General features: G+C 50.6%; 2 protein-coding genes across 3 annotated transcripts in view; both read left to right on the forward strand.

Moving 5' to 3' along the window:
* The window catches only part of LOC105831392 (protein Tob1), a 90,886-nt gene that overhangs the window by 58,382 nt on the left and 20,318 nt on the right, over positions 1–12,186 (forward strand). For both annotated transcript variants that reach the window (XM_012671477.3, XM_012671478.3), the window contains one exon: positions 10,443–11,426. In XM_012671477.3, the coding sequence (XP_012526931.2) occupies positions 10,696–11,426 (731 nt within the window). In that variant the 5' untranslated portion in view covers positions 10,443–10,695. The remainder of the gene's footprint in view (positions 1–10,442; positions 11,427–12,186) is intronic.
* Positions 2,046–7,313, forward strand: LOC105839496. Its single transcript, XM_012685842.3, has one exon. It carries the CDS (start codon positions 2,046–2,048, stop codon positions 7,311–7,313), a length of 5,268 nt encoding a protein of 1,755 aa, XP_012541296.2.

Genomic DNA, 12,186 nt, shown 5'->3' on the forward strand with positions numbered 1-12,186 from the left:
GAGAGAGAGAGAGAGAGAGAGAGAGAGACCGGCTGAGAAAAATCCCTTTGACACTTTGACACCTGCCGCGAATCGATCCCGCCAAGACTCGGGGGCGATAATTACGCGGACGAGAATAAAATTAGCATAACTGCGGCGATGAAAATTTCGTAAAAGCGGATCCGTCCTATTTTTACCTCGTTTTTAACTTGAAATATAATTTACTGAAAATAGAGGCGGAGTAAAACTCTTCTAGGTGGAAAGGGAGGGAGACGAGAGAAAATGGGAAAAACAATGTGTGACGCGCGGTTGCAGCGCGCGCGCGCGTGTGTGTGTGTGTTTCTTTTTTATTCCTCAAATGTCAAACTCGGCAAACTTTCCGGATAAACATCGCCGGGTCGAGAAATATCGCGGGAAAATCAAGGTGGCGGAAATTACGGGCACTTCGCGAGGCACTTGGTCAGGCGCGGGAGCCGCAAGGCCGTATATTTTTAACCTGAGAACCTTCCGGCAACCCTGCCGCGGGATCAATACCTACAACCACCCCCGTCTCGCCGTCGTGTACTACTGCTGGAAGTGAGCCGCTACTAACTTTAACCTACATATCCGCCGCCTCACCCAGGCCGGGAGCTCACCGTTGGAAACTTGCCGTCGAGTCAAGTACAGGAAGAGAGAGAGAGAGAGAGTGAGAGAGAGAGAGAGAGGCCGAGGGACGGGGGAGGGAAAAAAATGCGGGTACGCGATGCAGATGCGCTCGGTATAGACCACCCCGCGAGAAACGAGCCGCGAGTGCAACGAAATGTTTCTCGATAAGAAAGTTGGAAAACCCATTTCCGCTATCTCGCTGCCCCTCCCCCTCCCCCCCCCCGTCGAAATATTTCATCGCGATTCACGCGCGGTTGCGCGTGAAATGCAAATGGCCCCCATCTCCAGTATAACGTTTACAATTAAATATAAATTCATATTTTCCACATAAAATAATTATATTTGGCTATCTCGAGCTCCCTGGTGAAACATCGGGAGTCTTCCTCGGCATCTTGTGCACTTAAGTAATTAGCTATAACTTATCACCAGATGAAAGAGTTTCCAGCGTTTGTTAAATTCCGAATAATTAAATTCCTCTGTGTTTGGAATTCGAGATTCGGGGAGAATATTCGAGTTCTACAACATATGATTTCCATCATCTTTTGTTTATCGTTGGTAAAGCGTCGTGCCAGTGGAGTGCGATCGTATACCAATATTTCGATTGTTGCGAGCCGTGATGCTCGAGCTCCGCGGACGCGTCGGCGCTGCATGATCGAGTCGTGATCGTGGGATGCTGCATGTATTTCCTACATGCTACACTCCCTCCTGTTATGAGGGAGAGTCTTTGGAGCGATCGCTTGCTGAGCGACGTTCAGAATGTTTTCTGCAAACGCTCTCGCCTCTCAAACTTTCGCTCTCGTTTTTTCTCGATCGTGCAGCTCGCCGTTCGACGTGTCGTTAAGGAACACTGATCACTCGCCTGATCATTAGTGCGGGTTAATCGCTTTGTTTGTGACGTTTAATGTGTGACGCAAAGATTAGGAGGATCGACGGGTGATTCGCTCGCGAGAGTACGTACGCTTCGCGGATCTCAGTGCGGCGCCCTCGGTCAAGATCTCCAATCCGACGGGGCGTACCGGCTTACGCTCGGCCAGATCTCCGTCGCGCCGACGAACAGCATTTCGATAACGTATTCACCACGAAGATCTCCGCACGTCTAGTTACTCCGTCGCTCCTCCGGGTCTGCGCAACGTTAATTATATGGTGGAATTGATGTGTGAATCAAACAAATACATTTTCTTGTCAGTACAAGTCTGAGTAATCTGTCAATTATTTCTCTGTGCACTCGCCCAGTCCTCCAGCGGATTCACGGATTCGCGTAACGAGCACTCCGCGCTCATTACTGAGCGGTGCCGGCATCTCGCGCTATCGATCGCATTCGCTCGATTCTCGCGCGAACATAGTTTTGGTCCTTCGAGCCGGATCGCGAGTGTTGGTGGAGGATAACACATTACTTCAGGGACTTGATCATCAATTTCATCATGTCAGAAGCCTTATCAGGTCAACTGATGCGACAGCATTCAATTGAGCGGGCATTGGAAAACTTCAAAAAGATTGGCCGCAATAATCTAACGCCGGCGAAGATTCGGTCACGGGCCGCTTCTCTCAAGGATCTCTGGCGCGCTTACCAGGATGGTCACGTCACCTTAACGCAGGTGATTCCGGTTCCCACTCAGGCAACACTGGACTACTTCTCCAAGACTCAATTTGATAAAACTGAAGAAGTGTACAATGCCACCCTGGATTACATGATGGACTGCTTGGAGGATCTCGAACCTGTCGTGAGTCAACACAATCAGTCGAATGAAACTGTCCATTCGATTCATGACGCATCCTCTCTTTCGTTGATGCATCTGCCGTCTATTGATATGCCGCCCTTCGACGGAAACTACGCCGACTGGGAAACGTTTCGCGATCGCTTCACTTCCCTCATTATTCAAAATAAAGATTTAACGGATTTTAGTCGCATGCATTTTCTCGCGTCAGCATTAAAAGGCCGCGCAAGGGAATCTATCGCGAGTCTAGCCATAACTGCGAACAATTTCAAGATTGCGTGGCGAACGCTGTCGGGACGATACGAAAGTAAGCGACGACTCCTTTCGTTCCATCTATCCGCGCTACTCGATTTACCCCCTGTAACTCGGGAATCCGCAACAGAACTACAGCTCTTATGTGACAAGGTCAACATCGCCATCTCTTCGTTACAAAAATTAGACCGAACCCCGAGTGAGTTGTGGGATGACTTTCTTGTGTACTTAACGTCAAAAAAATTGGATTCGAACACACGGAAAGCATGGACGCTTCACACGAATCAAGCAGCTTCACCATCTACATTCGAGGTATTAAGTCGATTCCTCGACTCTCGCATTCGCGCTTTAGAGGAGTGTCAACAAAATCCTAACTCGAAAGCAACAACAAAATCTGCATCGTCGGCGCGCGTTCATGTTGCGACGGCATCCGACAGCGCTACGTTGACTTGTCCGTTGTGCAAGTCTCGTCATTTCATAAATGCCTGTCCACAGTTTACCGCAAAAAATGCTTGTCAGCGTCGCGAACTCGTAAAGCGGTTTAAGCGTTGTTTCAATTGTCTAAGCACTCGCCACTCTGCGTCGGAATGTCCTAGCAAGTACAGTTGTCGGTTATGTGACAAAAAACATCATACGACGTTACATATCGAATCTGAAACGAGCTCTGGTCCAGCAACAGTTACGTCGCAAACGGCGCAAGCATCTCCATCCGTCGAGCACGCGGATGAAATTAATTCTTTGCTCACCTCCGCGAAACCGGGCATGACCGCTCAGGTGCTTTTAGCTACCGCTTGGGTCAACCTCAAAGTTGCTTCCGGTCGATCTGCGACGGTAAGGGCCTTGCTCGACCAGGGCTCTGAAGCCACGTTCATATCCGAGAACGTAGCGCAACTGTTGCGCGCGAAGCGCATTCGAATGCCGGTCTCGATTTCTGCCGTCGGCGGAACTCGCGTTGGTACGGTTCAACATGCCGCCTCTGTTATTATATCTCCTCGCGTCTCTAATACTCCGGCTCTCGAAACGACGGCACTCATTCTCCCCTCGCTAACGTCTTACGCTCCGAAACGTGTGTCTGAACCGTATTGTCTGGCGCACCTCGCTGATCTGTCATGGGCTGATTCGAAGCCAACAAGCTCCGATCCGATTCAAATCATTATCGGCGCCGATCTTTATGGCGATATCATTCAGGCGGGCGTTCGCAAGGGGAAAACTGGCCAGCCGTTTGCGCAAAACTCTATTTTTGGCTGGATTATTTCCGGGCCTCTCGAAACAACGTCTGTCGCGTCGCGATATACCGACTATTTCTCTGCGAATTCGCGAAATTCCGCTCATCTAACCGTTCATCATTGCTCCTCTTTAGATTCTCTCGCCGGCGAGATTAAACGATTCTGGGAGATCGAGGAAGTTCCTCGATCCCCATCGCTAACGCCACAGGAAGATATTTGCGAGTCTCATTTTCGCGCCACGCATTCACGTCAACAGGACGGCCGATATATCGTTCGGTTGCCTTTTAAAAGAGATCCTCCCATTGAAATCGGTAGTTCACGGCGCTCTGCCGAACGTCTGTACAATACATTGCTACGTCGTTTTCGTTTGCACCCGGAATTAGAAAAGGAATACGATAAATTCATGCGTGAGTACGAACAGCTCGGCCATATGCGACGGGCGTTACCCCCTCTCGACTCACTTCAGCAGCACGTTCACATCCCTCATCATCCAGTCATTCGGGAGGATAGCGCTACAACGCGCCTGCGCGTCGTGTTCAACGCGTCGTGTGTCACGTCAAACGGATCGTCATTAAACGATCACTTACTCGCTGGTCCGAAACTGCAGGCGGATCTACCCACTATATTATTACAATGGCGTCATTTCAAATTTGTTTGCACGGCTGATATCGCAAAAATGTATCGACAAATCTTGGTCGACCAACGAGATGTTGACTACCAGCGTGTTATCTGGAAAGGAGAACAGAACGAGCCTGTCGAGTATCAGCTGCTTACCGTCACCTACGGAATGACGTGCGCTCCTTTTCTCGCGCTTCGCGTGCTTCAAAAATTAATCGACGACGACGGACAGCGACTTCCGCTCGCAATCCCGATCCTGCGTGGTCAAATCTATGTCGACGACGTCCTGTTCGGCGGTGACGATATTGAGTTCGTTCGGCAATCTCGCGATCATCTTGTCGGTCTACTGCGTTCCGGCAAATTCGAGTTGCGCAAATGGGCCAGCAATTCCCAGGAATTGCTTGACGACATTGATCCGTCGGATCACGGCTTGGCGTGTAACAAACAGATCGCAGCCGACGACAGAGTCAAAGTTCTTGGCATTGTCTGGAACCCGGTTCGCGATATTTTTCAAGTAAAGGTATCTCTCCTTACGGTCATCCCTCGAAGCAAACGGTCAATTCTTTCAACCATTGCAAAACTTTACGATCCATTAGGCTGGGTTACTCCGGCTACAATTTCGGCTAAAATATATATGCAACAGCTATGGCGCCTACACATAACCTGGGATGAGGACATTCCTGAGCCTCTTCTCAGCAAATGGATATCAATCTACTCCAAACTTTCTTTCCTAAACGACCTTCAACTATCCCGGTGGACGGGCGTTCATTCGAACATCTCATATGTCGAATTACACGGTTTTGCCGATGCATCCACCCTCGCTTACGCGGCTTCCGTGTATTTGAGGGTTATTTCCGATTATGGGAGCGTCACCATCTCATTGCTTGCCGGCAAATCAAAGGTAGCTCCCCTTGCCCCCCTCACCGTCCCTCGCCTTGAGCTGTCCGCGGCGTTACTTCTCACTCGCCTCATGACCTTCGTGTTAAAGTCTCTCGCGATGCCATCCGTTCCATGCGTTTGTTGGACGGACTCAACGATCGTGTTGACGTGGGTACGCGCTCATCCATCGCGTTGGAAAACGTTTGTCGCCAACCGAGTAAACGCGATTCAAAGTCAGCTGCCTGATGCCGAGTGGCATCACGTGCCGACTTCGGATAACCCCGCGGACTGTGCGTCGCGAGGGCTGCCCGGTGACGAACTGATCCGTCATGACCTGTGGTGGCAAGGACCTTCCTGGTTACGAGCTCCAAGAGAGGACTGGCCTTCCGAGCCTACCTCCCAGACCATGGATGCTGGTATTGAGGAAAGAATTGTTGCTTTACATTCTGAAACGTCTGCTAGCTGGGATCTTGCTACTCGATACTCGTCATGGCCACGATTGGTTCGCATTACGGCATATCTCTTCAGATTTCTAAAGGCTTGTCGACGCTCTAATGTCGATCCGCCTCCCCTCTCCTCTCCGAATAAATCTCTTTCCTGCCTCGAATTCCGCTCAGCCAAGACATTTTGGCTCAAATGCATACAAGCCGAACTTTTTTCAGATGAGATTGGCTCGTTAAGTAAAGGGAATCAAATCTCTCCAAAAAATAAATTAACCGCTCTGCGGCCTTTCCTCGATCGTGACGGGGTGCTCCGCGTGGGGGGCCGTCTTCGCCAGGCTCCGCTCCCATATACTGTGAAACATCCCGTGTTACTCGCATCTCACCATCTGGTGCATCTCATCGTCCTGCAAGCTCATTCGCGGGTTTTACACGGGGGCTTGCAGCTCACTCTGAGCACCCTCCGCCATGATTTCTGGATCATTCGCGCTCGAAGTCTGGTCAAGGCTGTAATCCATAAATGTATCGTATGCTGTCGGGAGCGGGCCGCGATTCCCGTGCAGCTAATGGGAGACCTTCCCCCCATGCGCGTCTCGGTACCTTCTCGTCCCTTTTCTCACTGTGGCGTTGATTATGCCGGGCCGATCAAAGTGCGTTCGGCAACCGGTCGCGGTATAACGGCGAGAAAAGCTTATATCGCTTTATTTATCTGTTTGGCCACGCGAGCTATCCATTTAGAGTTGGTCGGGGATTACTCGACTCCGGCATTTCTCAATGCATATTTGCGATTCTGTTCTCGCCGTGGTCTCCCGTCTGATATGTACTCGGACAATGGAACGACATTCGTGGGCGCTGAGAGAGAGCTTCGATCCGCTTATCAATCTGCTATGCGCGACCCCAATTTTCAAAATAAAATCGCGACTGATGGTGTTTCCTGGCACTTCATTCCTCCGTCTGCACCGCATTTCGGCGGAATGTGGGAAGCGGGCGTCCGCAGCGTGAAGCACCATCTGCGTCGCATTTTAGGTGAACACACTCTCTCCTTCGAAGAGTTCACCACTCTTTTATGTAAAATCGAGGCATGTCTGAACTCGCGTCCAGTCGCTCCATTGTCCGATTCCTACGACGATTATGAGATCCTCACTCCGGGGCATTTTCTAATAGGCTCCGCTCTGACCGTCCCGCCTGAACCTTCGCTGTTGCATCTGAGGGAAAATCGATTGTCTCGATGGCAGCTCGTTCGTCACATAACCGAGCGTTTCTGGAGGGTATGGACAAGCGATTACCTCAACACTCTGCAGCAGCGAGGCAAATGGCGAAAGGTCCAAGCAAATATAAAAATCGGACAAATGATTCTCTTACGCAATGCGACGTTGCCCCCGTGTAAATGGGAACTCGGACGGGTCACGCAAATTCACCCTGGCCCCGACGGTTTAGTGCGCGTCGTGACCGTGAGAACCGCGACTTCGGAGTATAAGCGTCCGATTACGAAGCTATGCCTTCTACCGATCGAGAATGTGACGCCGAGCAATGACGATTGCACCGTTGGCAGTGTTTAGTTTTAGTTTAAGCTGCGCCGCTACTGTATATTCTCTGTTCGTATTACTATTAAGATTCGTTTGTTCAACTTCGCTTTCTTCTGTTCAATATGTTATGTTCGTCTCGAATTTGAATCTGTATTGTATTGCGGAGCGAATAATTAAGCATCATTTTGAAACGTGCGTTTCAAGGCGGCCGGTATGTTTGGAATTCGAGATTCGGGGAGAATATTCGAGTTCTACAACATATGATTTCCATCATCTTTTGTTTATCGTTGGTAAAGCGTCGTGCCAGTGGAGTGCGATCGTATACCAATATTTCGATTGTTGCGAGCCGTGATGCTCGAGCTCCGCGGACGCGTCGGCGCTGCATGATCGAGTCGTGATCGTGGGATGCTGCATGTATTTCCTACATGCTACACTCCCTCCTGTTATGAGGGAGAGTCTTTGGAGCGATCGCTTGCTGAGCGACGTTCAGAATGTTTTCTGCAAACGCTCTCGCCTCTCAAACTTTCGCTCTCGTTTTTTCTCGATCGTGCAGCTCGCCGTTCGACGTGTCGTTAAGGAACACTGATCACTCGCCTGATCATTAGTGCGGGTTAATCGCTTTGTTTGTGACGTTTAATGTGTGACGCAAAGATTAGGAGGATCGACGGGTGATTCGCTCGCGAGAGTACGTACGCTTCGCGGATCTCAGTGCGGCGCCCTCGGTCAAGATCTCCAATCCGACGGGGCGTACCGGCTTACGCTCGGCCAGATCTCCGTCGCGCCGACGAACAGCATTTCGATAACGTATTCACCACGAAGATCTCCGCACGTCTAGTTACTCCGTCGCTCCTCCGGGTCTGCGCAACGTTAATTATATGGTGGAATTGATGTGTGAATCAAACAAATACATTTTCTTGTCAGTACAAGTCTGAGTAATCTGTCAATTATTTCTCTGTGCACTCGCCCAGTCCTCCAGCGGATTCACGGATTCGCGTAACGAGCACTCCGCGCTCATTACTGAGCGGTGCCGGCATCTCGCGCTATCGATCGCATTCGCTCGATTCTCGCGCGAACACTCTGAAAACGAGTAATAATTACGAAACACGCTGCATTACGTGCAATTACAAGTGCCTTGAGAAATAAAATCCGCGCAAGAGGATGGGAGAACTCGGTAAAGGCGAGTATCGTGTCGCGAACCCTCGCTTCTCCTCGGAGGGGTCACCGGCCCGAAAGTCGTGAAAACTTTTTTGCGGTTTTTCGCCTTTCTTCTTCTCCTCCCTTTCTCTGCCCGAATCGAGCTCCATTTCCCCTGCTCCCTCCGATGTCGCGGGGAGCCGGAGGGTGGAAGCCAAGAGAAGACGGGCAATCGAGTTCCGAGATTCTCGGCTCGAGGTCGCCGGATATACTCGGCGCTCGTGGAGGAGTCCTTGATAGACGCTCAAGAATCTCTATTTGCGAGAAAAGAATGAAACAAGAGGGAGAAAGAGAGAGAGAGAGAGAGAGAGAAAGGAAAAAAAGGACGAAGGATGCGGGAAAGGCATCGAGGACAGAAGTATACCCTTTCGCTCTCGGTGCCATTCAGAGAAAGAGGGGCTTCCGCAATTGCGGCGGCGCTTTCGAATGGCGGATAGTCGCCTGCGCAATCTCGTCGCTCTTCTAAGAGCAATCCCTTTTATCACCTCTCAACCCGTTTCTTTCCCTCTCCCCGTTCCCCCTTTCTCGTTTGCGTCACACGGACTGTTTGCGAACGTGGGCATTTTTATACGGCCAGCGCCGCCGTATGTCGCTTTCGCGGCGTGCATAATTTACGCGACGAGCGAGCTAGCGCGACACGCCTCGAACGTAAAAGAACACGACGTGCATAAAGGGATGACGGAATTGCGAGGAGCTTGATTCGCTGGCTCGTCGACAGTGGTGAGAACGAAAAGTAAAAAAATACGTGGTACAAAACTCAATTGGTCGACTTCATAAATAACGTGACGTACACCTGACGGTCTCCGCAACGCTAGCGGCTCGTAGAAAAACGCAATTGCTAGCAATTGTCGGTGTTTCCTTACCGTGCTTATGTCTCGTTGCTTTAGGTTCTTCTATAAGTCGAAGCGTAAGGGAAAACAAATGCAATTCAACAAAGCAATTCTTGTAACGAGTCAACTTTAGTATTGGTGGTGAATTTATTGCAATTTTCCAATCTTTACAAGCGTTCTTTAAACGGATTGTCTGCCATTTATTTCCTTTCTCATCTACGGATCACGCATGTGAGTTTCTGAATCACTATTAACTCCCCCCCCCCCCACACACGAGACGGATCGAGTGATAATGTGAATGAATGTGCCGACTGGTTCTTCGTTACCTGTCTACAATGAAAGGATTGACTGTGATTCCTCGTTAAATTATGAATGCGAGTGATTCTACCGAGAGATCCTCGGAGGAGGCCACCTTTTCTCGGTAATCACGCAGAGTCTTCGGAGCCATTAGCCTTCAGCGAATGCTTCATGGCGCGAGGAAAACGGCGGCGGGGAAACGATGCGGCTGGGCTCTCTGTTTCGGTTCCCTGAGTGCGCAGGGTTCGAGAAACGGCGGAGCGAGTAACCGGAAACCGCGTTCCATTTCAATGCGCGAACCCCGCTCGTGAAAGGAACCGATAACGCCTGAGTCGACCGAGAGCGACTCCTTTTCTACCGCGAGGTAGTCATGCGAGTTCCCTTGACGCGGATTCGCACTCCCACCCGCGCGGAATTCCCCGCCGTCTCTCGAACACCTCGAACCACGCTCGCATGCGACTCGGTAAGAAAGGGTACGGGGGCGCACGACCTATTGTCGGTCTCTGATAATGCGTGCGGGCAGGCGCCGCTACGTGCGATAGTACTCCCATTCGGCAGTCGACGACAAACTTCGCTATTCATTTGCGAATCGGAGGACCGTAATTAAGATTCGCAGCCGTGGGGCAGAATAGGTTCTATCTCGAAGTGTGTTCGCGAATGAATCGAAATTGCGTTGGAATTTGTCGGCTGTCACGTCGAGGTGATCAGAGTTTTCGCGAGAGAACCCTAATGTATACCTCAAATTAAGTTTTATTTACAAAGAAGAAATTAATTCTATTGAAAAGTGCTGAAGACTGACGTACAGTACATTTCTAACAAGGTCTCTCTGTGACTGTTGCAGATCCCCAGGCATTGGCGACCTCTGTGACTCGGGAAGCGACAGTCCGCGCGCGCTGAACGAACCGACCGTTGGGTCGCGGAGCGTCGACAACAGCATCCGACAGTTCCGTTAACCAGGCGCATACCACCTACCCGGAACAATCCCCCGCTCGTGGCAAGACGGCCGTCCTCGGTGCGGACGTCCTCGGTGCTATCCCGGCGCGGCCGCTACGTGCGACGACAACAGCCCAAAGATTCTCCCACCGAAGGCCAAGATGCATATCGAGGTGCAGGTGGCGCTTAACTTCGTGATATCGTACCTCTACAATAAACTGCCGCGCAGACGAGTCAACATCTTCGGCGAGGAGCTCGAGAAGGCGCTCAAGGACAAGTTCAAAGGCCACTGGTATCCGGAGAAGCCGTTCAAGGGCTCGGCGTTCAGATGCCTCAAGACCGGCGACCCGGTCGATCCGGTGCTAGAGCGCGCCGCGAAGGAGAGCGGCGTGCCGATCCAGGACATCCTGGAGAACCTGCCGGCCGAGCTCGCCGTCTGGGTCGATCCCGGTGAGGTGAGCTATCGTATCGGCGAGCTGAACGCCGTAAAGATCCTCTACTCGGAGACCGGCGACCCGCACGATGAGACCTCGGCCGATCGCGAGGTAACCAAGACCTTCAATCCGGAAGCGCAGTGCTTCAGGCCGATCGAGGCCGTGAGCACGTCCCTGAGCGGTCTCAGCCTCAGCCCGAAGTCGACCTCGCCGTTCTCGAGCTCCCTCGGCAGCAATACCAGCAACGGCTCGTCCAACAATCAGCAGAACGGCCACGGATCCGGTTCCTCGTCTGCGCCCTCACCCACACCCATCACCAACTCCTTCAAGGGCTCGCCCAGCCCCGTGCCGGCCTTCATCCCGCGTACCACCGCCCCGCTCACCTTCACCACCGCCACCTTCGCCCAGACCAAGTTCGGCAGCACCAAGCTCAAGACTAGCAGCAAACGCGCCAACAGGTTGGTACATGCCGTGCTTGATGTTCTCTCTCCATTTTGGGTAACCAAATTGAATGCATTATAAATCTCTAGAATCCTTTAGAAATTAGAATAATCGCTTCTTTTAACTTTTTGCTGTCGTCATGAAAATAAAGTTTATTTGCTCAAAACAATAAAAAAAAAACGGATGTAATGGAGACTTATTGTTGTATGTGATGTAGTTGAATTTTGTTGCTACCCGAGGAGTGTCGCATTCAAAGGACAATGTTACAGAATTTAACAAATTACACGTAATATTACAGAGTTTATTTATGTAAAAAAAAGTTACAAAAAACTGATTGTTTATATTCTTTCGACGATACGTTTCTCGAGTTTTTCTAATTAACGCAATCTACATGCGTATTCGTGGGATGCTGCTTACAATTGCCTCAGGTATACTTTAACGCTCAAAACTAACGTTACTTACAATTCCCGCGGTATATAAAGCAAATTGAACAGTGGGATCGCCATCGAGTGAATAGTTGATTCGCTTCGCAACCAAATAACTGTAGAAATAGCTAAGCATGCTCGAAATTAGAGAGTAACGTGTAATGAAACGTGCGATCGTAACAGATCGTACATTGTCGATAGAATTTAATTCCAGCGCGCGTGTTATTCCGTATTTTCGAAACGCACACACATACACATACGCGCGCACACACACACAACAGAACAAAACGCGCGTACTAACCAGGCCGTGAGACGATCTGCCATTCTCGGATCCACGCACTCGCGTGCATAC

Source organism: Monomorium pharaonis, chromosome 4 (assembly GCF_013373865.1).
Source record: "Monomorium pharaonis isolate MP-MQ-018 chromosome 4, ASM1337386v2, whole genome shotgun sequence".
In the NCBI taxonomy this organism is placed as follows: Eukaryota; Metazoa; Arthropoda; class Insecta; order Hymenoptera; family Formicidae; genus Monomorium; species Monomorium pharaonis.

Bases quoted from the DNA above. Each gene is read 5' to 3' on its own strand.
- LOC105839496 (XM_012685842.3), top strand. From the start codon at position 2,046: ATGTCAGAAGCCTTATCAGGTCAACTGATGCGACAGCATTCAATTGAG.